General features: G+C 43.5%; 1 protein-coding gene across 1 annotated transcript; it reads right to left on the bottom strand.

The window, feature by feature from the left end:
* Positions 1-984: 984 nt before the first annotated feature.
* Positions 985-18,486, bottom strand: ENTPD3 (ectonucleoside triphosphate diphosphohydrolase 3). Its single transcript, XM_061373166.1, has 10 exons — positions 18,377-18,486; positions 15,296-15,416; positions 11,095-11,212; positions 8,030-8,180; positions 7,055-7,214; positions 4,804-5,034; positions 3,972-4,244; positions 3,766-3,876; positions 3,140-3,277; positions 985-1,480 (listed from the first exon to the last, which is right to left on the bottom strand). Exons 2-10 carry the CDS (start codon positions 15,413-15,415, stop codon positions 1,247-1,249), a joined length of 1,536 nt encoding a protein of 511 aa, XP_061229150.1. The 5' UTR covers position 15,416; positions 18,377-18,486; the 3' UTR covers positions 985-1,246.
* Between the last annotated feature and the right edge of the window lie 5,889 nt (positions 18,487-24,375).

The following is a 24,375-nucleotide window of genomic DNA, read 5'->3' as shown; positions in this document are numbered from 1 at the left end:
CTGAAGACCAAAAGACAAGCAGGTAAAAGGGGCATCAACCATGAAGAACGCCTTGAGCAGTGGGTAAGATTGTAGTCTTATGACTTAAGGGAATGAGAGGTTTGGTGAAGAATGCTGGGGCTTTCAGTCAGCTGAAAGTCAGGGAAGTCAGCTCTTTGGAGCACAAAGGCAGCAGCACTTCCCAAAAGCTCCGGAGTTGATGTGTTAGGTAGATCCCAGTGCTGCTGAAGGCACACGGAGGCCAGGACAGGTAAAAGGCTTATCGAGGCACTACAAGCCTGACTGTAGCTCCAGCAATACATTCCTAAACCCACCTCAGAAAGGGTATTCTGCTGCCCTGCAGGGTGGATCCTGTTCCTCTTGGCTCTGAATGGAGGGCTCAACATGTTAATGCTTCAGAAGGTCCCAGGCCTGAGAGTCTATCCAGACAGTTGAAATAACACACACATGACAAGTCAGCACTGACTGCAGCTGCCTGAGATCAACAGCTTAGTGTTTCAGGATGAGAACCTACCAGAAGCATTTCTGTAAGCATTAAAGGACACTGAAAACCCCAGTGGCTTCTGGAAGTAACTATGAGACATTTAAGTCTAGGATCAGTTACCAAAGCGTGAAAGCATTTTGTTCAACCTTCAAAACAAATCCTACGTACCATAGCGGAGGCATGCCAAGATCTCCGTGGTACAAAAAGATATAGCTTAGGCTTGAAACTGGCTTGACATTCCTGAGAGGTATTGGCAATTTATTACATCTTTATGCAGACCAATTTGGAACAGCAATAGAAGAAACTCTACCCTAGCTGTTCCTTTCAGTTGCTGTCATTACCCAGTGCTTGTTCCAGTTTCAGAAATGAGATTATCTGGGAGCTTTCAGTGGCAGCACAGCACACCAGGACAGCTGCTGTGTTTCATGGCACACTTAAACAACCACCACTGTGGTCACATCTATTTATCAGCACAGATCAACATGAACAACAGCAATAATACATACCTGTCAGGAAAAGGCTATTAATCCCTTATTAACAAACCTGCCCATGGTTCCTCTGCTGCACACTGGATGAGTGAGGTTTACAGAAACAAGTGTCAAGATAAAAGCACTCCAAGTCACCGTATCACAGATTCCTTAATGTCTCTCCTCAGTGCTTCTGGTCCTGAACTCTTTCTGCATTTTGTTTTTATTTCACCCTCCATTTTTCAAGAATAAAGTCCTACTTCATAGCACTATAAAACTTTCCAGTAAAAGTCATTCATTCTGGAATAAATACATGTTCAACACGGCTGCCATTCTTCTGGTGACGTGATGCAATCCACAGGTACACAAGGAAGAGAAGACACAACAATGCTGTAGCTGTGAGGCAGACAAGGAGCCCAGCAAACAAAGCAGGTTTCAGAGGTAACTGGATCAGCTTGCCTTCTGCTGGGATCATGTTTGTGAGGCTTAACATGTAACCGAGTGACCACGCTATGCTGCTGTTGCCAACCTGAAAGACAGACAGAATTCCCATTGGACAGTCAAAGAAAAGGGGTTCCAAACGCTCAACTGCTGATGCTGACAACTGCCCTTTCAGTTAACCAAGGAGAAAACCTGAGTGGAATATACAAAGATATAAAACCATTTTAAATTGCTCTTGTTTTTGTGGTTCCAGAGGATGCGGATAAAATTGATCACTGGGCTAAAGAAGTGAGATGCAGGTATTAGATGGATGGGTACAAGGATGTGGGTGTGTATGCAGGCAGCCAGTTACACGATTTTCTGTCCAAGAAACACACTTAAGAAAAAGAAAGAATTTAAAAATAAAAAATAAAAATAAAATCAGCATTACTGTGCTAATTCCTAGAATTCCATCAACAGCATGATGGAGTTGAGAGAGAAACTTCAATAAATGATTTAATGTTTTTAATGAACACTTTCAAGCAGTCACCTACTGGTGGTAGGAGATCATAATGGCCTATAATATTGGGTCCTTTTTATAGTTGTGTATATCTTAATACCTTCTGTTTCACTAATAAGAAGAAAGCTACAGCAACAGCAACTGGAACACAACACCTGAGCAAAGAGGTAAGGGGAATCAAAGGGGTTTTTCTTTGCTAAAAGAGGGGAAAAAAATCTCTTATTATAAGGTTGATAACATTTGCACATCATCTTGCCCTAGATCTTGCCCAGACATTTGCACTGGTTTAAGGTTCTTTTCATTCATTGTGTTCACTAATAAAAAAGGAATACAGGCCTAGCATAGGCTATAAATGTTCACCCTCCTCTCCTGAAGAAACTACGTAAACCCATTGTTTTGCTACATGAAAGTGCTGAAGCATTTCCAAACTGTATGGAGATGATGAGACAGTCTGGGACAAGGGTTTAAAATAAGTCTCTGTACAGTCGCAGAGAGGACTGTGGGGACCACACTTCTTGATGTGACAGCCAAGCTTTGCTAGTACCCATGCCTTCCAATATGAAAGCAAGGGTTTCTTAGCAGTATCTTTAGAATGGAGATATATATATAGAGAGAGAGAGGTAGATACAGATATATATACACTCAAGTTCATCACAAGTACTCTGGTTTTTAGGAGGAAAACTGAGGTCAGGGAAGACAGAAACACAGCTATGACAGAAATGTTATAAGCCTTCTCTCTCTGCCAGCTGAAAGCCAGTACCCCATCAAGACACATTCTTATTCCAGGGAACCAGATCATGGCACAGATGGATATGCCAGTTGAGGATTAAAACTGCCTGAGTTGCATCATCACCACTCACCGATCACAAACCAGCTCTGCTGGTTCCCCCAGGGCTCTGCCTGCAGACAAAAGCAGCTCTCCCATCCAACCCAGCAGTGGACCTTGACGGGTGAGGTGTTTTGAGCTACTGCTTTCACCAACTGGGACAAGGTTTAACACACAATTATTTGATCCTTTCTTAAAGCTCTTACAAAGAATCTAGGCAGCATCTCAAGGTAATGCTGCAGCCACTAGAACCAGACTGAAATTGCTACTGAGGCTTGAGAAGTAGTTTTGCCTCGTGCCAAAGGTCTGACAATCATTTACAAAGGCTGGTTTTGACTGTTTTTGTAAGCTGCTGCATCTTCTCTTTCCTTCTAAACTTCTTTGGATTAAAGGAACAATAAGAGGAGATTATTATTACTCACCTCCTTTTGAAAATGTATCCGTGGCCAAGTTTCTGCATCAAAGTTGTAACCATGTATAAGCAAGTAATAAATGAAATTGGCTGAAAAACAGTAGGATCTAGCATATACTTCTTCAAATTTAGGCAGCATAAACTGGAGCTGAAAGCAAAAGGTTGGTTATAAACATGGAATTTACACAAAACGCTTCAGGCTTTATAACTAGAGAACAGTTTGGGTTCTAATTAGAATTTATTTGCATTTTTCAAGAACCCCAAATTGTGGACAACAAGATACAGAGATGTAAAGAAAGAAATACCCTGACAGTGACATAGTTTACGTGGTAAACAATGAAACTACATCTTAGACTATACATAAAAGATGGAGTATGTTATGGTTTCTATGCTTTCCATGTCATCTTTACAGCATGGCTAAAGCTCTGAAATAGATTTTGAAACCTAGTCCAAGTTTTAAGCATGCTACAAATACTACATGGTTTGAAGGGCATTGGGAAAACAAACATTGAGGTTAAACCAGACCTTCTGAAAAGGTTCTGAATGCTTGTTCAGATCGTGTTCTTTTTATATGTCCCTTTTACAGATACAGAAGGGAAAGCAAAACCAACCCAAAATCCCAGCCAACCCACTCACCTGTGCCCAGCTCTGGGAACAGAAAAACCACATACTTGAATTGAAGTCAGCCAGGGAAAAGTGCCCGGATAAATTCAAAGCATTAATTGTATAGTAGAATCCTGAGAAAGCCTATAGGAAAGGAGTAGATGGCAGGCCTGTTATTTTTATAACTATAGAAATCAAAAGCCAGGAGGCTCAAAGAGAAATGGAGTTTGCAAACCTACCACAAAATTCCCTTTAACTTTTGGCTGATGTGTTCCATGAAATGGACAGTCTTCTCTGTCTCTGCAAGCACTGAAGTTGAACAATGAAGAAACCATCTCCTGGCACAGACCTGGATCCCCTGTTCCATGGAAGTGCACAAGCTCACTTGGGTGGTAATTTGCTGGTCTCAGGGACTGTGTACAAAGGCTGCCAGAGAGATGCTTCATGGTGAATGCAGTAGTATAATTGTGAGGGTAACATGGATTATCCACATTGGAGCTGCTGTTTGATTTCTGGGAAAGAAAAAAACCAAACCCAGTAAAGGCTATTAAAATGCAAGAAGGACCCAATTTGACTGTAACTATGGGAATCTTTTTAAACCACACATGCATGTAGTTTTGCTCTCTCCTCTGTCACGACTGATATCAGTACAACACTGCTGATCATTGTCATTCATAGAAACTCCTTCCTCAAGAAAGCATTGGCAAGACCAGCAAAACACTTACAGGACCAGTTGGGCCTTTTTATGTCAAATGGTAGAAAACTTACCAATTTTTAACAGATACAAGGATCTTTGTATGAAACCCAAGTGTGTTGGTCCATAACTAAGCACAACAGAGCTCTTACTGTGGTCTCCAAACCCCACCAAAGGGAAGTCTGGAAGCTTCCAAACCCCACCAAAGGGAAGTCTGGAGGCTTCCAAACCCCACCAAAGGGAAGTCTGGAGGCTTCCAAACCCCACCAAAGGGAAGTCTGGAGGCTTCCAAACTCCAAAACTCCACACAAGCTGAAGAACCTCCTACAATTACTGAACACTTGGAAGAGCAACATAGCAAAGGGGCTTAAACAGACCTGGAGCAGCAACGCTAAAAGCCTTTTCTCAGCTTCATCTCTCCCGTAGCACTGGAAGCTCTGTGTGTAGACGTTGTAGTTGTAACCGTACAACTTCACTTGTAAGGTGCTATTGAAGTTCTCCTGAGAGTCCTCTGGGATAAATGAAATCTGAGTGGAAGCTCCTCCAAGGTCCAATGCACCCATTGTCTCTTTTCTGTAAGGATGAACCCACGTTCTCCAGAGGTTTCTCTACATGTAAAAGTAAAAGGACTAATCAGATACCATCTGCTTGTTCTCCCTTTTGGTCAAGCTTTTCTGCTCTTAACTTTTGGAGATTTCCCTGCCTCTTTGTCCTGTACCCTTTCAGAAAAATCAGCTCTTGGGCAAGCATGCAGGTGTTTTTCATGGAAGAGAGATGTATTTGCACAGAATGGAGTGATCTTGAGAGATGGACAAAGGAATGCAGTTTAGCATTCAACTCAGAGGGCAGCACAGCAACCAAAGCATAGGACTAGCCAGGTCAGTATCCATACTAGAATGCAGGGTATTACGTACCCATGAGAACTTGAACAAACGTGGATGTAAATAGTATGAAGATTTGCTTGTTTCAAGGCAAGAATGATTATTAAAGGAATAGAATATTAAAAGATCACACAGGAAAAGGGTGAAAATAGAATGAAAACCACAGAAAAATGAAAGCTACATTGAGGTCAAAAGAACAAAACCCCCTGGTCTGCACACTTCCTTCCCTGAAACTGCAGTGGCAATAAATCTGACCCATTCAGCTGGCATTTTCCTATTACTCAAACATTGCCCAAATTCTGTATTTGATCTACACAGAATATAGATTCTGTAAGATCATCTACCTCAGTATTTACTGTAGTATTACCTACTGAACATGATGATTGAATGTATGCGGAGGAAGGGAAAAGAAGCTCCCAGGGTTAGCAAATACACTCACAAGACTTTACAGTGCAAGATTCCCATTAACAGCCCCTACCAGAATTTGACTCAGGCCACTGTCACAGGAATGGTGGCCATTCCTCTCCCCTACTAGTGATGTTCCCCATACAGGTCTTCACACAACTCTCCATACTAAACTGGCTTCACACTGTCTTGCAGTCCTTCAGTATTCCTTATGAACCTGATGTATTTGATAATTTGATACAATTTGTTATTTGCATTATTAAAATCCATGTGGTAGGAGACTGACACCACCCTGAAGTTTATTGTATCATGTGTGTTGCACGAAATACACACAGTGAGAAAACCTATTCCAGAAGATGCCATTCCAATGCCACTTTTCTCTGCAAGAGTCAGCAACACACTCACCATGAGCTATCACTTAAGATTACTAATGACTAATTCCTCCTCATCAATTGCCATGACCTAACAGGAACCATTCAACCAGGACAGCAAACAATACTCGGGGGTTTGGTTGGAATTTCTTTCAACCTAGCAAGACTATCTAAGTGCAGTTAACTGCTGCCATGAATGCAGTTGCTCACCATCTTGGTAAAGCTTTTACTGGGAATAAATTATACTGAATATATATATAAAGGGATCTTCCAATATACTTGACTACCTCTCTGCCATGAGCCTCCTGCATGACCCTATTCTGAGTTCAAACACAGCACAAGTATCTTTATATTGGTATTGCTTTGTCTGCACAAGATTATCACAGCCCACTGCTCATAGCCTGCAGCTTTCCAGCAGTACTGGGATGAATGGTGTAGGAGTGATCTCTGGCTCAGATGAAGCACATTTGGCCACATCAGCTTCAACACCTTCACTGCTTCAATGTTGTCCACTAAGACAAGTGAGCCAACACTGCCAGGAGCCCCCTAAGCTGTGCAGATCCTTCACCAGCAGAGCTGCAGGGACAGCACTCAACTGAGGAATTCACCAAGAAGCAGAAGAAGACCTCTCTAGTTGGCACCACTGTCAAGACAATCAAGACCTGTCACACTTAACACATCGATGCATTTAAAAGCAGTGCAACTCCTATTTCTAGGAAGGGCATCCGGTGTCATTTAGGGACGAGCCCCGTTTTGTGGGTCAACAATTTTACCTTTGCCACATCACGTTCCTGTAACATCATATTCTTTATGTTTGTTTTTTTCTATTACTGCCACAAAAAAGATGCTGTTATGTATTTCAGTGCGAAATGGAATCTATAGCTATGACATTTAACAGGCATGTCCTCTCAAACTTCTCATTTATAAGAGAGAAACGGTGAAAGAAAAGCATGCAGGTTTTTTCCACACACCTCTAAGAAATTGCCCATTATATAGTTGGCTGTTATCCATCCATACAGCCCTTCCTCTGGCCCCGTTATGATTTGCGCACCCCTAAAGTCAAAAGGCTGTGCTCTGAAGTAGTTTTGAATGCTCGCAAGGACTTCATTGGCTGCCGTTTCATTTTGCAACCTAAGCAATTCACAAAATATAAGACACTGAGCATCTGGAAAGGCAATTTCACGTTTATTGTTCACTGGCTGGCAAGTCAAGAGAATTCCTACCATCACCTAATGAAAAATAGAGGTTGTTTCCCCAAAGGGAAGTTTATGACAGGGAACAGCCATGTTATCCAACAGCATTTCAGCAAGCAACTCCCCCCCCTACGTATAAACTTCATTCTTTAGCCTACAAGCTCATGGGTATTTTGTTTCTTATATATATATATATACACACACATATACATATATATATATACATACATACACACATACACTTTCTTTTTCAGTGAACTGAATGCTTGCATGACAAGTGCTGGTCAGAACAGTCCTGGAGCCTTTCTTCCCACTCCATTCAGCCACAGAACTACTATAAAAAGCCAGTTTAAGCCAGGGCTAAAGCCACAAGCAGAGCCCAAAAGCCACATTAGCAGTCAGAAAACTCTGTGGGGCCCAGCTTTAATCTGCCTTTGCTGCCCACCAATACACACCATCATTACCTGTTTGCATAACACTGAATTTCAAGACAGGTATGGAAAGGAAAATTGAACTCTTGCCTTCTCCAGAATAAAGCACGATTTGTTTTCAGTACAGCACCACAGAGGATTTTCACACAGCCCCACTTTCCCTATCAGAAATGTTAATTAAATTAAATTGGCTGGGCTCCATTTCCTTTAGGGATGGCCAATTTCCAACGGATAAAAATGCATCCAGAACATTTGCAGAACATTTGGTTTCATAGACTGCTCTGCTATAATGCACACAGAGGAGCTCAAGTTTCTGCCATACCTCAGTAGCCTCATGCCAGCTGTAGCCCCCAGATAAACAGAAGTGTTCTTATGCAGATGAACCGGTATTCTCTCCTTGACTTTATTCAGGCAGTCATCAAAAGGTTTGGCAAGAGCTCCAAGGTTACTCTCATAGCTGGATATACCAGGGCCTAAAAGAGAACAAGTAGATTGATTTCATTCTGCTTTGCCAACTACAAATTAGCCCGATTAGCAAGCAGGTGTTAAGAGAAAGAGATTTACCCATCCCTCCTGTACTTGCAAACAAGGAGAGGATGCTTGATAGCTGGGAGTGCTTAATCAATGTAGTGACTGTCTCAGCTGTGGGAGATAGATACTTGCAAACTGCTCGCCTGTATTTCAGTGTGTATACATATACACCTCTATACCATGCCTAAAGGAAGATACACAGCATAACTGTGTGATAACACAGTGACAACAGTGCTATACTTATGAAGGAAATAGGCTTATTCATGGCAGATGCTGCACACAACAGCATGTCTTATGGATGTAAAACTTCTCTGATCTGCTGAAGTATAGAAAATCCCTCCTTCCACAACCTAAACCAGAGATTTCCCCATCTGGTTTGCCACAGCTGTTTTGGACACCATGGCACCTCTGCAGCTCACTGCTCTCAGCTCAGAACAAAATAAAGCAGCTTCTGCAAAGAACTGCTGGTGAAATTGCAAGATGCACATGCAGCTCTTGAAGTCCTAAGAGGTCCAAGTCTAAGCTGGTGATGAACTGATCGGCACCTCACAGCTTCCCAGATTCCCAAAGCCTTTGAATAATGGGAATGAAAGTTACATGAATAATTAACGTCAGAGTCTTTCCTCCCTTGCTCAACACTCCAAGGACCACCAGGTCCACAAGGAACCCATTTATGTCCAGCCACATTGCACTGAAAAAAGAACAAACCACAAAAATACATAAGACTTTACAGACTCCATGCTCTGCCACTCTCTTTTTCACAGTGTGAATCGTGTCATCATTAGATGGTTTGGCATAAGACCTTCTAAAAGTCTGAAGTCTAGCACAGGCAGGCCTGAAGCTGGAGGAAAAGCTGTTACTGGGAATAAACAGAGCAGCAACTACTGTTTTACATCCTGCCATTGCCTCACAGTCCCTTGGTGGCAGCAACCTCCATCTCCCAGTGCTCAGACAGAGCAGGTCACAGACAGTGACCGTTCTGTTTTGGACAAGTGGTTTGCCGGTGCTTACACCCTAACCAGGACAGATGAACTACACTGTTTAGAAAGGGTTTTGGGGCTGGTTCCCACACACAGGGCAGAGGTATCTAATAAAGGTAGATAGGAAATCACAAAACCACCCTGGAGCTAACAGAGTAGTTGATCATTTGACTTTCAAGTTCAGTAGGTATGTGAAAATCTGCCTCTCAATATGCCCTGAACCACCCCCAATTTAAGTGCTTAAGGCTATGAGTGGAAGGTCACTAAAGAAACAAGACAGATGTATTCACAGCTTAGATGGGGGACATTGTCTAGTGTGAGGCATCCCTGCCCTTGGCATGGAATTGAAACTGGATGATCTTAAGGTCCTTTCCAACCCAAACCATTCTGTACTTCTATGGGAACCTCTCCTTTGAGCCCTCTGTCTCCTCCAGTGCAGTTACCCAAGACTGGAGCAGTGAACCCTGGATATTTTGTATGCTGGAGGATGAGAGCTCTGGTTGATCATTGTTAAGGCTCTTGTAGACCTGAACGGTTCACAGCAATTTGGACTCATCCATTTCACAATTCTTTTCATATTCAGCTGGAATTAAACCAAAATCTAATCCAATTAAAACAAGTGCTCAGAGTACTCCTCTGTCATCTCTCCAGAAGAGTAATGCAGTTTCTCTGCAGGTTCTTCTCACACTATAATTCTTAAAGGCAATATTCTACCTTGCCTCTAATGAGTGAAGGCATGAGCTAGCAGAGTGCTTCCCCACTTCAGCAGGCTGGCCACCATTCCCACAGCCTGTGAAGACACAGCGTCAGGCACATGACAGTGCATTACATCTGTGCACATTACACTTGCTTTCCTTGTTCCAAAATTCCTAAGAATGCCCACACATGTTTAATGCTGAAGATAGCAATGCTGGTGCTGTTAGGAAGCTATTGCCTTATCTCTTAGTTACTCACGGACCAATATGACTGCATCGCCAGCATCTATTTGCAGACACAAAGAGTGATGTAGGACTGAGAGGGAAGGAAAGGGGAAAATTCCTGTTGAACACTACAGTTATTATGTGCAACAAAATCAGCACCGAGACTTCCTGAGCTGCCCCACCTTCTCCTCTTAGCTAACTGGCAAACCCAAACCCATACACTAAACAAAGCAGTACTGCTTAAGTCAGTACCTTAGAGAATACACTAAAGTTCATTAGGCTCAGGGTAGAATTTATGAAGTCTGGCTTCCTGCAGAAATCCCTTATGGATTAGCTACTGCTTAATAATACGGATTGCTCTTCCCTGCATGGCCACCTGTCTTCATAAAACGTGTGGAATTTTGGTATCTTTGAAAGCTTACTCAGGTATCACTGCGGTTGATACCTGAAGGAAGTAATTACAGAACAATTCCAGATGACCTGCATCACCTTGTTCCTCTAGGAAACCTGACTCAAACATCAGAGACAGGGTTTTAAACACCACTCCACCAAAATTAATGGCTAACATCTAAGGAGGGCAGATCCCCATTCTTCTCAAAGAGTTCTTCTTCCAAGCTCTTTTTTAAATATATTTTATACTTTCCTTTTAAAAAAAATCATTTTGGTGCACAAGAACTAAACATTGACAGGGCCTGATTCTCTGTAGATTGAAATCTGCCTGCACCGCTCATGCACTGCAGTTACTAAATCAGTAAATCAAGTTTAGCTACAGTTTCCCATCCCCACTGCAGATTAGAGCACGCTGCTGTATCAGTAGGAGAATGACTGATGCTGACAGATATAGACATAGCTTGAACAGTTCTGCTCCTCAGCAATAAAAAGGGAACATAGTGTATAAAAGGCAGTATAAAATTCCAGATAACGTCTTCTTAGAGGATAACTCCATTGGAGCTCACCTTTCACATTGCACTTGAAGGTTTGGCTTACTATTCCCGTGTCATTTTCTTTTTCTGCTGGCCATTCATAGACATAGATGGTAGTTCGAGAGGATCCTGCATCAAGGACTATTCCATACTGGGGATTAAAAAAGACTACATCAGATCAAGAAACAGACAGTGGCAGCTTAACAGCCCATATGCAGCTGTTCTTCTTTGCACCATCAAACACTGTAAAATATGTATGCACAGTATATTTATAACAGAGATTATTTCTAGTGCCGGGCACTTAGGCATGAATCCAACAGCCAAGCACAGAATGAATCTGGCTGCAAAACAAAGAACATCCCATGTATCTACAGCAATGAATTCAGTGGGGATGGAGAATGCTCATCCCATTTCAGCATGAGGTTCAAAATCCACACTAACACATACATAACACTGTGTCAGGATCTGATTTTACGGCAAGACCATTTCCTATTACCTCAGCTAGACTCCCTGTACACTGAAGGGTTTGATACCTAAGCACAGGTTTAGATTCAAGGATGCACAAGGGATCCATGAAGCCACAAGCAAAGAGGTAAAGTACATAGCAGCCCACAGTGAGAATGATGCAATGAGTCTGGTTCTTTTCTGATTGCTCCATAAGCCTCTCCCTTTGAGTGGTTGAGGCAGGCCACCTAAGAGTTTGCCATTGAAAACAGGCTGTGCCAGCGTGTGAGAAAACAAAGAGGGAATCAAGATTACCCCAGCTTTATTTATGAACTAAATGACAAACACTTCAGTGACTTGCCCCAGGTCACTTGGACTCCCTGTGGGATTAAAGCACAGGTTTCCTCGTCCCATTTCACTGGTACCCAGATGGGTCTTTCCCCCTTTCCTATCTTTTATGGCAATGGAAAACTGTAGAAATTGAGAAGGCAAACTGCATGACGGGAAGAAAACGGTGATTTTGCTTATCCTCTTTGTGATCCCTGAAAGCACGTTTAGCTGCCTGCCTCTTCCAAAGCCATCTCATTGGTAGGAATCTCATGCTGTAGAGTTCATTTCTCTGTTAACGTTTTTTCCTTTCCAAACCACAGCTGCCTCAGAGCCTGGCAATACTGGAAAATGAGAGCTTCCATCTGGCTGCAAAGCAGGACAAGCCTCTGCAGCGAGCCAATGCATTTCATCCCACTGCCTCCCTAGGGAGCCTCAAGTCTGATGGAGAAGGATCACTGCTTCAGGTGGTAAACCATTCAACTTCCACACCCCATTAATCTCCAGATCCCACTGCAGTCCTACACTCCTGAACCCCAAAGAAATACCAGCACTTCCAGTCTGGTCTGTTGCCCAGAGGACTGTTAGACAGTGAGAATTCCATTTATACTTATCCGGATGATGTTTACCCTGATCAACCAAAAGGTGGAAGGCTCCACAGCTACCAGCAAGCCACTACACCATCAGGTTCTGTTCAAGGAACTGCTTTAGCAAAGATACTGCGAGTGTATTCCCGCTCCTTGAAAGAGAGATAGATAAGCACTGTGGAGACACATAATACAGTAATGGTCAATTTGCTCAAGGGCTATTAATTTAATCCAGTCTCAGGCAGCTCGAAGTGCCAACCATAAGCTTTTAGCTTAGCTACTTTAAGAGCTATCATGGCCAAGGAGAGCTGGAAGATAATGGAAATATTTTTACCCTGGCTAGCTGTGGGGCTTTTTGACCTACTTCCATCTTTCCCTGTATTTCCAAGCCTCCTGCCTGAAAGTTACAGGTTTCAGTTCCAAAGAGTAATGCTGCACTTATCTGAACCAATGTGTTCATTATTTTCTTCCTTCTCCACCTCTTTTCCCCCGAGTCCTTTTGAAGAGATGCTCATTTTTGAAGAGGGCTCCTGAGCCCATTGCAGGGTGACTTGTGAAGCTCCTCTGAACTTGGGCAAGTTCACTCTGTGTGAACCGGTCCATGCAGCATCATGAAGCAGTGATCACAGAGAAGTGTGCCAGATACCAGGACTAAGATTAATCTTTAATTAAACAGAAATGACAGAGGATGCAGCATTTTAAGAGAGTGAGAGAATTCTTAAAGCTGGCCCAGTTATGATGCTTTGGAAAACTACCATGAGAAGCTAACAAGCTAAACCAGGAGGATAGAGGCTATAAAAATGCATCCATGCCAGAAGCACACTTCAGTTCAGCTACATAGGCTTGAACTACTTTTAATCAATTATATGATCCACAAACAAGGCCAAAACACTCCCGAAGAGCCAAAAGAGACATGCAAAATTTAGGTGTAGAGAACTGCAGCACCTGGAGAGGTAAATTAAAGAAACACAATAATGAAGGGAGGGCTTTTTCTCTTCAGGGCTCACCAAACATCATTAGACAACGCAAGATGTTTCGACTGGTACAAAGGCTCACTACATTCAGAGCTGGCATCATCTACAGTTCTGGGCTTCTTCACAAACTATGTCAGTGAGGATGGCTGTGCTCTCTTCATCAGTCTTCTGACTTCACAGTGTGTGCCACTAAGTCATGAGCTCTTTCAGTGCCTCAGCCTCATGCACATGGCCAGACCCTTCCTTCACAAATCCCTGGCTCAATCTTCAGATAACCTAGGGAACCAAACCATTTACTTCTGCAACAACGCTTTAAAACATAGCACAACAGATAATTTCTCTCTTGGTCCACAAAGGAATGAACCTGGACCCTCTCAATGTGCATCCTGGGAAAGAACTATTATAACACAAACTCTAGTTATCATTCAGTAGCTGTTTGGTTTTATGGAGAAGAGCCAGAAGAACAAGGCCATCTGCAAAGAGTAAGTCTGTTTTCATCATGTTATTGTCATATGTATTTAATTTTAATCAACCACTAACATCAGGACACTGCCCCTTCCAGGCTCCATCAGATCAACTATTGGAAGGTTTCACACTGGCATAACCAAAGTCCTCCTTTTGTGAGTGTTAATCATTAACTGAGGACCACTGAGCATCTCTGCACACACAGGATCCTCTGTGTCAGCTGGGATTTTCTGCATTGGCAGGCAGAAGATTAGTCTTCCTTCAGAACCAGCCATGAAGCTGCTGAGATTGAGAAAGCAGATCTCCCCACCTAAACCAAATGGTCAACATGGGTCTAACAGTTGCTCAAAGGCAGACAACTTCATCCTCCTGAATGTGAAACTGAATGGATGACAAACACAAGCAATGCGTAGGCTGTCTTTTAGATAGTGGCTTCAGCCTACAGGTCAATCCAGTCTTGCCTTGCATGAAAAATGGCAGGATGTAAGGCTGAGATTCACAACAGGGAGTAAACCTGAGGCACTGTCCCCCTATGCAAGATCCCAGTGTGCACACCCTGCCACACCACAAACACATAAAACTGGTATTAGAATACAGTTTTATCCCATTGTATGATTCATACACACCACCAAACGATTTATAACTTCATGAAGTGTAATAACACATTGGCCTATTGTTATGTGAACTATCCAGTTAAGTGCTTTCGCAGAGGGAAAAGCAAAAAGGACTTCAGAGAAAGACTTGACAAGGTTTATGTGCTTACAGCTATTGTTGGCAGAACTCAAACTGCCAGACTGCACAGCTTCCCTAGAAGGCTCATTTCTACACCTTTGTCCCCAGTTGCATGCATCTCTCACTGAAGAACCAGCACACATACTCCAGCAGCACAAGACAAAGCCTGAATTCCAGAGGACATCACTTTACCTCTTCCAGTTTGCTCTGCCCCTCCTTGTGAAGCTGCTTTGCTTCTGTTAGTATCTGGCAAGACTCAATACATGCTAAATCATAAAGTGCACACTCAGCCCAAATACTTTTGATACACAGCAGCAGAGTGCAAAGATCTCAGCATAAACTTCCTGGCTCTGCTTGGGGGGGAGTGTGCAGAAATTAAACTTTTAAATTCAAAATTATTATACTATTACTTTAAATCTGGCAAAGCCAGAAAAGCAGTGGCAGATTCACGTTTGGCCTTTCAGTCCTGGAGAAGACGTTATGTGATAGGCATCACAGGCAATGAGGGAATGCTTTTCCTGTTTTGCCACTGACTCTGTGATCTTAAGCAATTCTCTTTCTCTCTCAGCTTCAGTCTTCCCAATGTGATTAAGCATTAATTTATGTTTCATTTGACTCATCCCATAAAAAATTAGTTTAGAAAGGGACATTATTAAATATCAGTTGAAAACACTGTTCTCCTTCCTCAGGTATCCCAAGACTTACCTTAAGCCCTGGGGAGAGGATCTGTTGCTGATTTATCTGAATCACTGCAATAGCAATGACAAGAATAATGCTTAGAAGAAGGAATGCTTGAGCAACAACACTTGGCGTTCTGGTGAGCATCCTGAAACAATAAAAAGATAAACACTTAAGCAATGTGAAAGAACTCAGTGATTCTGTCTCAAGGCCTGAACTCAACTGAATCAGGTGAGGCTCCTCCTAAAATCTCATTTCGTCAACTAGATCATACTGCATGAAAACCCTGTGTTCTCCTCAAGAGCTGCCGGGTGGTTTGTTACCACTAACTTTTCCTTGCTGAGCAGGGAGGTGTCTATATTGTCATGCTAATGATGCCAGATTTCACACTCAGGTCCCAGTCCGCTCCTTTCCCCACAGTGCCTACATGTAGATACACGCTAACCAGCTCCCGTTGCCCCAGGAAAGGAGAGCAATGGGCATGCTGGGGCTAGTGCATACTCAGCAATCCCACGTATCCCTACAACACAGACACAACCACAGCCATGCAGGCACAATGCTGGTGGCTGCTGAGCACAGCTGGATGCTTCTGCCAGAGTTGTAAGGCAGATACAGCCTGCTTCAGCAAGAAAAAAGGTTATAAGAACATTAAGGCAGGCATCTTTCTTTTATCTGCTGATGTGTTCGTGTACATGTGGGTGTGCATATTAATACACAGCCTATTATGATCACTCTTCACATAAAACAAACAGTTTAACTTGTGATGAGAAGTCACTCAATCCAAACAAATCTAACATGTAGTTATGTCAGACAAACCCAAAGGTAACATGGAACATGCACGCTGACGGTAAGGCTGTTGATCAGTTCATATCCTCCAGAAAGGTTTTCTAGGATTCAAATGTGGTTTAGGTTTCCTGTTATTTCCGTTCATCCTTTATTTCTCCATGCCCTGGCCAGACAGCTCTTCACGCCAAAAGGCCTTTCAACACCTCAGAGTACTGACAATTCCCACATCAGAAATCCTTATGCTCCACAGGGGTTGAGGAGGAAAGGGGTGATGCCAAACAGCAAGCTTAGGAGTGTCAGAGGAACACAAGAATGAGCACTTCCCTGCCTTTCTCATTTCCAGAAACCACATATTTGAGCACAGAAATAACAAGTTATTCTGGTGTGATCGATCCTGACCCCCATCTCCTAATTCTTCCATACCAACAGTGGAGCATACCAGTGGCTGTTAAGGGCTGTCCTGTTCGGCAATTGCCAGTGCAAATCTGTGCTGAGGACAGGAGCTAAGAGGTGGTCTGTAGTCCATGGCCACAACTCACTGGGTCAGCCCCGTGGTCTCCTTAGCTCCAACCAGAGACAGCTGAGGGACAAGGCAGAATGTTTCCTCATGCAGTTTCCATGTTCTAAACCCCATGAGTTCTTCAGCCTGCGTACCCATGGTCCAACACCTATGTTCACATTCAAAAGAGAAGCAAGGTATTTGTCAGGTTTGGGGACTGGCTTCACTCTGAGCTTTGCCCATTGCTTCCACTTTCCTTCTCTGTCTTCTGATTTCTGTTGTGAAATGTAACCCAGACTGGCTTTTTAGAAACTGACACATTTCACTTCCAGAATGTCAGGGTTTTATACTCATTGGCCCCCTTTTCTAAGTCCATATGGGCTCCTTGTTTACTGCCAAGCTACTTTCCCAATACTCTCTTTTCTTGGCTTGATAACAGCTTTATCAATCATCAGCCAGTTTAAAATTACTAGCCACGCTGGTGATTTATTTACTCATCCATTGCTTTCCTATCCTGAGGCAATCAAGCATCATGTACACCATGAATAAATGGCAGTGAAACCTTATTTTTACCATCAGAATATAACAGTTATGAAGAACTCTCACTGTAACCTGCGGATGATGTAAGGGATACCAATTAGAAGCACTGATACACATCAATTCCTTCTTTAAAAGAGACAGCAGGTTTTAACTGTACATTTATCAATAACCACCTGGGTAAAATACTTGTCTTTAGGGAGAGAAAAAACCTTTAGCTTTAGCTTTCAGATATGCATGGAGTTATCTGTAATTGCAAAGTGACTACAAAAGAACTATCTGCTCATAACTTAACATATACCAGCCACTCCTGCATCAAAGCACTGCTGTTCAGTGCTGGAGACATTAAGTCATTACCCAAAAAGCCCCACTTAGAGCAAATGACTCTTTGAAAAACCAAAGCATTGCTGAAGAGCAAAGCAGTAACCACTGTTACAACAGTAACACTTAAGCACACCCATGATGACTGCTGCAGTGGTTTGCAAAGGGGAAATGGAAAACTCATTGTGTTGAATTTCTCACCTGCTTCCCTGGTGCTGGGATTTGTCTTCACTAGAGATGATTTCTCTTGGCAAAAATCAGTTTTGACGGGGAGCACATGAAGTAAGGGAGCATCTCTTAAGACATTCATATAATCAGGACAGGTTCATCAGAGAATTATCTCTCTATCCTGATTTGCACAACAGCCTCTGTGTCAGAAGGACACCTCATGCAGCTGATATCTTCACTATGTGAATTGTGCAAGACGCTGCAAGATTTCACACAACTGGATCAAAAGCACAGGCCTGTATTTACTTTTAGCTACACTTGCCTAAATCTCACACACATACGGGGCAATACAGTCACACTTGCCCCATTCACTGCAACCTGTAGAGATACCAGGGATTTCATTTGCTCCAGTTCAAGCACAACTGCAGCACAACTAACTCTCGCTAACATTGCACACTTGCAAATTAAAGTTAAATGTAAGACTTTTATGAAGGATTAAAAGGCAGCTGCATTCCATTATTAAAACATTATCATCCTGAAGCAAGAAACAGCATTCATATGTATTTCCCACACCCAATGAGGCACACTGGTTCACACGGCAACATACTGGAAGGATCGCTTTCTACACCTTACTTCCAGCAAAAGGCACTCTTTCCTGCAAAGGAAAATGGACTAAACTTCAAGCCACCAATGTTTTGAGTTTAACTAGGTTAAATACACATCTCTATAAATGACAGTGCATGTTATACATGGAAATCCCTTTTCCCAAGTTATTTGGATTTGTTTTAGGTACTGACCTGTTTGTTCATAGGGTGGGTAGGCAGGCAAGCGCTGTAAGGATGTTCCTCTTTCTTCACACTGTAACCGGAGAGATGCAAACACATCAGCATTTATTTTACACGTGGTTTACAGGTCACTGATTTTCAAGCGCTGAAAAGGAAAACAAAAAGAAAGAAAACACCAACACCCGAAACGTTTTTCAACCCGCAGTAAAAACCCATGAGGAGGCTTCACAGGCTGGAGATATCAAGTCAGAACAAGTACATGGACCCCAAATCATCATCCACGCCTTCAGCTTCACACAACGACCGTGATTTGCGAGAAAGCACCAAGTTTTCACCCCACACAATCGCGGAAACAGACAGACAGACACTCACACACACATACACATGTACATGCACATACCCCACCGCCGCCCACCCCATCAAGGGGCTCTCCCCTCATCTCACCTCGGCGGGGGTACCGCTGGGTGGTAAAACGCCACCTCCGCCCGGCTCCCTCCCCGGGGATGCCCCGCACCGCTTCCCACCCTACCTCCGCCAGCTGCGGCTTCCCCAGTCCGTCCCGGGTGGAAGAGAAAAGGCAGAGGGCTGCACCCTTGGAGCGAGGATGTGCGAGCGCTTCTCGCCACGGAGGGACCCACCCTCTGCTCACGTTATTTCCAAAGAGCTTTAAAGAACCCCCCCCCAAGCTTACCGGTAAAAGGCCCGGTGAAGTAGTTCCAGTGGAGGGAGGAGATTGACAGCGAGTGGATGCATCTGTGGCGCTACCGCAGCCGGCAGAGATGAGAGGCGTGCGGATGAGGCTGTGCCCTGACTGGTGCGGTCCCTCCTCGCAGCCCGGCTCAGGCGCTGTTGGAGCGGCTCCAGCGGCGGGGCAGGTCGCGCTGGAACCGAGCAGCATCCGCCTGCACGAAGAGCCGCAGCGCGGCCGTGTCTCCCTCCTCTCCCCCGCCACCAGCCGCTTGCCTCTTTCCAGAAGCGCCGAGCTGGTTTTTGTGTGCACACAGCCCGATGCTGCTGGCAGCCCCTACATCATATTCCTCAGTTCCCTCCCATACAGAGAAAGGGTTTAGTCTAGAGGTGACACTATGGGTGAAAGAATGGTATACCCCTGCCTCTTCTGAAAGGAGCAAGTGCTTTCCCAGGAGGGCTTTTCTCAGCCCTCAGGAACAAGCAGTCTCAGGGCTACCTTTCCATTCAAGTTCAAGCGCACTGGCACCACTTGTTCTGTAGTTGTGCTGGAGTTCTGGTCAAACTTGGACTGCTCAGTGAAGCACATACCCAGAGGCACAATAACAGCCAAGTCACTGAGATCCTTATCCCATCACTGTCTGACCTGTGTGATCAGCTACAGCTGAGGATCATCCTGCAGGATGAGTTTGCCATCGACATGAGCTCATCACAGTGAGACGCCTCTACCACTGTGCCACCATCTGCTCATTGTTCCAGGATTCAGATTCACATAATGTAAAATACCAAATGCACCTCTTGATCCCTTCTGTCATAATGATCTTGATGGATTACAGTAATGTTGGTGTTTGAATAAAGGAGAATAAGAAACTACCTGAAGCCTTGTGAGACATCTATAAGCATCCTTCCATAGTGTACTCATTTTGGAGTGGAGATAATTTCCCTCTTTTTGATGACACTGCACTATTAAAGCTGGTTTAATTATGATCTTGGTGGATGAGTTCAGCTATTTCTAGCACGTGGAGACGAAGCCTCCCATCCCTCCTTATTCCCTGTTGCAAGTAACTCCTCTCTCCCCCTCCCGCCCACCCAATATGATTTCCATTCCTGTGGCATCCGTTCCTTCTCCCATCCAAGTGTATTTGTTTTAGTGCATTTAGTCCAACTGACTGTACTGGTCTGCTCTGCTGTGGCATAATCTGTCTCAGGTGCCCATTATAAATGACAAGGTAGCTGGATTGCTTTGTCACACAAAAGCTTATTCTTTTGCTATCATCAAACATAAACATTTTAAAGTAAAAAATAAAGCACTGACATCCACTTCAACCAGTCCTACAACTCGCCCCCACCCGTGACTAAAATGTACCCCTTGAAAAGAAAGCAAACCCTATCTTCTATATTACCTGCTTCTATAAAAGCAGCCATAAGAGGTTCTTTTTCATTCTGCACCATTTCCAAGAGCTGGGCTGTTGCACAAGATGCTTTTCTTGTGACATTTATTGCCATGCTAAAGCGATGCTAGCAGCGTAAGTGATATGAGCTATAAAATACCCCAGCCGCTTCATAGTCCAGAACACCGGTCCTGAATCAAATGGTCCAGAAATGAGATTCCCCTCCAGGCCTGTCCAGTGTCTAAGGCACAGTAAGTGGTTCTATTGGTTCCCCTGCTTCAACCGTGGAGACCCATCCTAGACTCACTACTTTACCTTCTTCTTTTGTTAAATCTACCTCTTTGGCTTGTATTCAGGTGCCTCCGCAGCCCCAACCTCCCTTTTATAATTCCCTTTATCTGATCCTCAATCTCTTCCTCATTCCCAGGGCATAGATAAAACTTGCTGCCAACTCCAAGCCTGTAGCATGCACACTTCTCTCCATCATTTCCTTTGCTGCAGCACTTTTTTCTTCTCTCCCCTTCAGGTACCCTTGTTTGAATGCATTTGGTATAACTAACTGCATTGATTTGTTGTGCTTGGACAGAATCTGCCCCAGGTGTCCACTTAAAAATTACAAATGAGTTGGATTCCTGACAGCCCCAAGGAAAAAAGCATTGCTTTTGCTACTGTTGAGCACGAATATATGGAGTTAAAAGACAGTGACTGATATTGGCACATTCATCTATGAATGCCAGTTGCTATGGTCAATAGCAAATCTCTAGAAACTAAAATATTATGGATATGAACACAGTGTTTGTTACACATTTCTGCTGCGCATTTATGGTGTCACATTTACATGGGTTACACAGCAGATACTGCACCATGAAGCCTCAGAACATCCATAGGGTGAAATGAAGAGAAACTTAATGCAAAAATGGAGGTAAGAAGGCACTGGTGGCTGCAGCAAGATGAGTCTAGTTTCTATCATGGTACTTTGCCAGTTCACAGGAAAGAGATCCATCCCCAATTCTGTGCATTCTTCACAACATTCAGTAAACAGAGGCTTTCTCGTGTTCCTTCTAAGCTTCCACTGCCTTTTCCACCATTTGTGTTGATGTTGGCAGATATTTGTGATGCCCTTGAGCTCAGCCGTCACTTCCATCAGTCTCAGAATGAATCATAGAATCATGGTTAGGGTTGGAAAGGACCTTAAGATCATCCAGTTCCAGCCCCCTGCCATGGGCAGGGACACCTCACATTAAACCATGTCACCCAAGGCTCTGTTCAACCTGGCCTTGAACACTGCCAGGGATGGAGCATTCACAACCTCCTTGGGCAACACATTCCAGTGCCTCAGCACCTTCACAGTAAAGAACTTCTTCCTTATATCTAAGCCAAACTTCCCTGTTTAAGTTCGGATCCATCAGCCCTTGTCCTATCATTACAGTCCCTGAAAACCTTACTGGATGCTTTCTTCCCAGGACTTTTCATCAGTGTTGACAAAAATCCTTTGTTCACTTAAGTTTCTGCTCCCAAATACCTCCTGTCTTCATGTTCACCTCCATACCTCAGGATCCATTGCGGGAACAGGCAATGCAGGCAGAGCTGTCTAAAGAACCTGGGAGCCTCTGAGCCAGCAGGACATTTAAATTAAATAATGTTTCTAGGCTACTTTTATGATCAATATTTTATTCCAAATCAAAAAGCACATTTTCTAGTTGATGTTTCAGCCAGTCATCCTACATACTGTGTTGCAAGAAGAGCAATGAAGATGGGGAAGGGTCTGAAAAGCAAGTCTCTGAGGAGTGGCTGAGAGAACTGGGGCTGTTTAGCCTGCAGAGGAGGCTCAGGAGGGGACCTTATTGCTGTCTAAAAGTACCTGACAGAAGGATGGAGAGAGGAGGTGTCCGGTTTTCCTCCTAAGTAGCAAGTGGTAGGATAAGAGGCAATGGCCCCAAGTAGTGCCAGGGGAGTGTTAGATTGGCTATTAGGAAAAATTCCTTCACCAAAAGGGTTGTCAAGCATTGGAAGCGCTACACCCAGGGAAGTGCTGAAATCAGCATCCCTGGAGGTATTTATGACCTGTAGATGCGGTGCTTAGGGACATGGTTCAGTGGTGGACTTTGCAGTGTTAGCTTAACAGGTGGACTTCATAATCTTAAAGGTCTTCTCCAACCTAAATAATTCCATGATTATAGCAGCATAGCTTGTTAATTGCCAGACTTAGGAAGAGAGCTCCCTAGGTTTTTGAGCAAGGAAATCACCAATCTGAAAACTATGTTTAGAAGAATGTCCAATCCGACTCCCCTCAGAGATCGAGACTGCAGCCTTCTGTTTGACACAGCATTTGCTTCCCTATATTGTTCTGTCATCACTGACAAAAAGGAGAACACCATAGAGCAAATTCACAGCTACTGCAATGAGAAATACAGTTTTGAATAACGGCTGGATCTAAACATTGCCTTTTCTTTCCATCAGTTTCACTGATGGTGTCTTTGAAATACTTAGCTACTTGTCAATTCCTGTTTCTATTCCCTTATTGCAGGATTAAAACCAGTGGATTCAGTTTCTGAATCTTCTGTCTCATGTATATGACTCTTTAGCAGTTTTATGAACAGGTAATAACAGTTTTCTGGACCTCATCTTCTTCTTATGAGGTCTTGAGAGAAATAAGAATTTAATTCTGAAGCTGAACCAAAATACATTCTAACCTATTGATTTCCCTTCTGGAGACATGAAGCTTTACCTTGCATCTCTTGTCCAAAGAGTCAGAGCTGCTATAATCAATCAAAACCCCCAGGGACAGTCTTGATCACATGGTGATGAGCCAGCACAAGTTGTAGGCGCAGGCAGAATAAGCACGTAATTAGGGCAACAAATTGCTGGGACAGCAGAAAAAGGCAGCCCTTTGTCTGTTCTGCTGTGGCCAAGCTTTTGAAAGCCAGACTGCAGCAGGAGAGGGTGTGGGCCAGCCCTGTTACACTGCTGGAAGAGAGGAGCTTCCCAGGAATAACAGTGACTCTTCCATCCCTCTTGCTCCCTGCCCTTAAGCTGCAAGCCAAGCTCCAAGAGCTTTATGGCAAACTCATTCACCTCTATCCATCCCTGCAAACATGTTACGTCCTGATGTCCAGTATCTGAAGGGGGCCTATAGGGATGCTGGGGAGGGACACTTCATTAGGGACTGTAGTGATAGGACAAGGGGTAATGGGTTAAAACTTAAACAGGGGAAGTTTAGATTGGATATAAGGAGGAAATTCTTTCCTGTGAGGGTGGTGAGGCACTGGAACGGGTTGCCCAGGGAAGTTGTGAATGCTCCATCCCTGGCAGTGTTCAAGGCCAGGTTGGATGAGGCCTTGGGTAATATGGTTTAGAGCGAGGTGTCCCTGCCCACGGCAGGGGGGTTGGAACTTGATGACCTTAAGGTCCTTTCAAACCTTAACTATTCTGTGATTCTATGACATATCCATTCCATTGTTCATAAGGCTGACCACAGGAACCTGATAAAGAAACACCATTCTCTTACAAGAAATTCACTGTTGTACTCAAGGAAATGCATCATCTCTAGTGAATGGGGATAAATGCCAGAAACTATTGATCCTTTAAAGATGCCCTGTGGAAAACCATTCAATGGGGAGCAATGAGGTTGTGAATAATGTTTCACTCGGCATGGCTCAGGAGGAATTGCTGGAAACTGCAAGTTCAGGAGAAGAGATTCATCCTCTGGTTTAGCAAGAAAGTATGAAGTTGTCCTCATAGCAGCGTTTCTGTCACCTTCTTGTGGTCTTCCAGGACTGGATGAAGTTGGCTGAATTACTCTAAAAGTCTGAGATAACATCCTAGTCCTAGATAAAATAATTAAGGGTTAATAATTAAGCATTCATTTAATAATTAATTTTAATATTTAATTAATTTAATAGATAAATTTAATTTCCTAGTTGATTAATTTAA

This window comes from Neopsephotus bourkii, unplaced genomic scaffold (genome assembly GCF_033783945.1).
Source record: "Neopsephotus bourkii isolate Nb327-2 ecotype Australia unplaced genomic scaffold, CSIRO-AGI_Nbou_v1 NB_1629, whole genome shotgun sequence".
Lineage (NCBI taxonomy): Eukaryota > Metazoa > Chordata > Aves > Psittaciformes > Psittacidae > Neopsephotus > Neopsephotus bourkii.
This window is presented reverse-complemented; position numbering and strand designations above follow the sequence as displayed.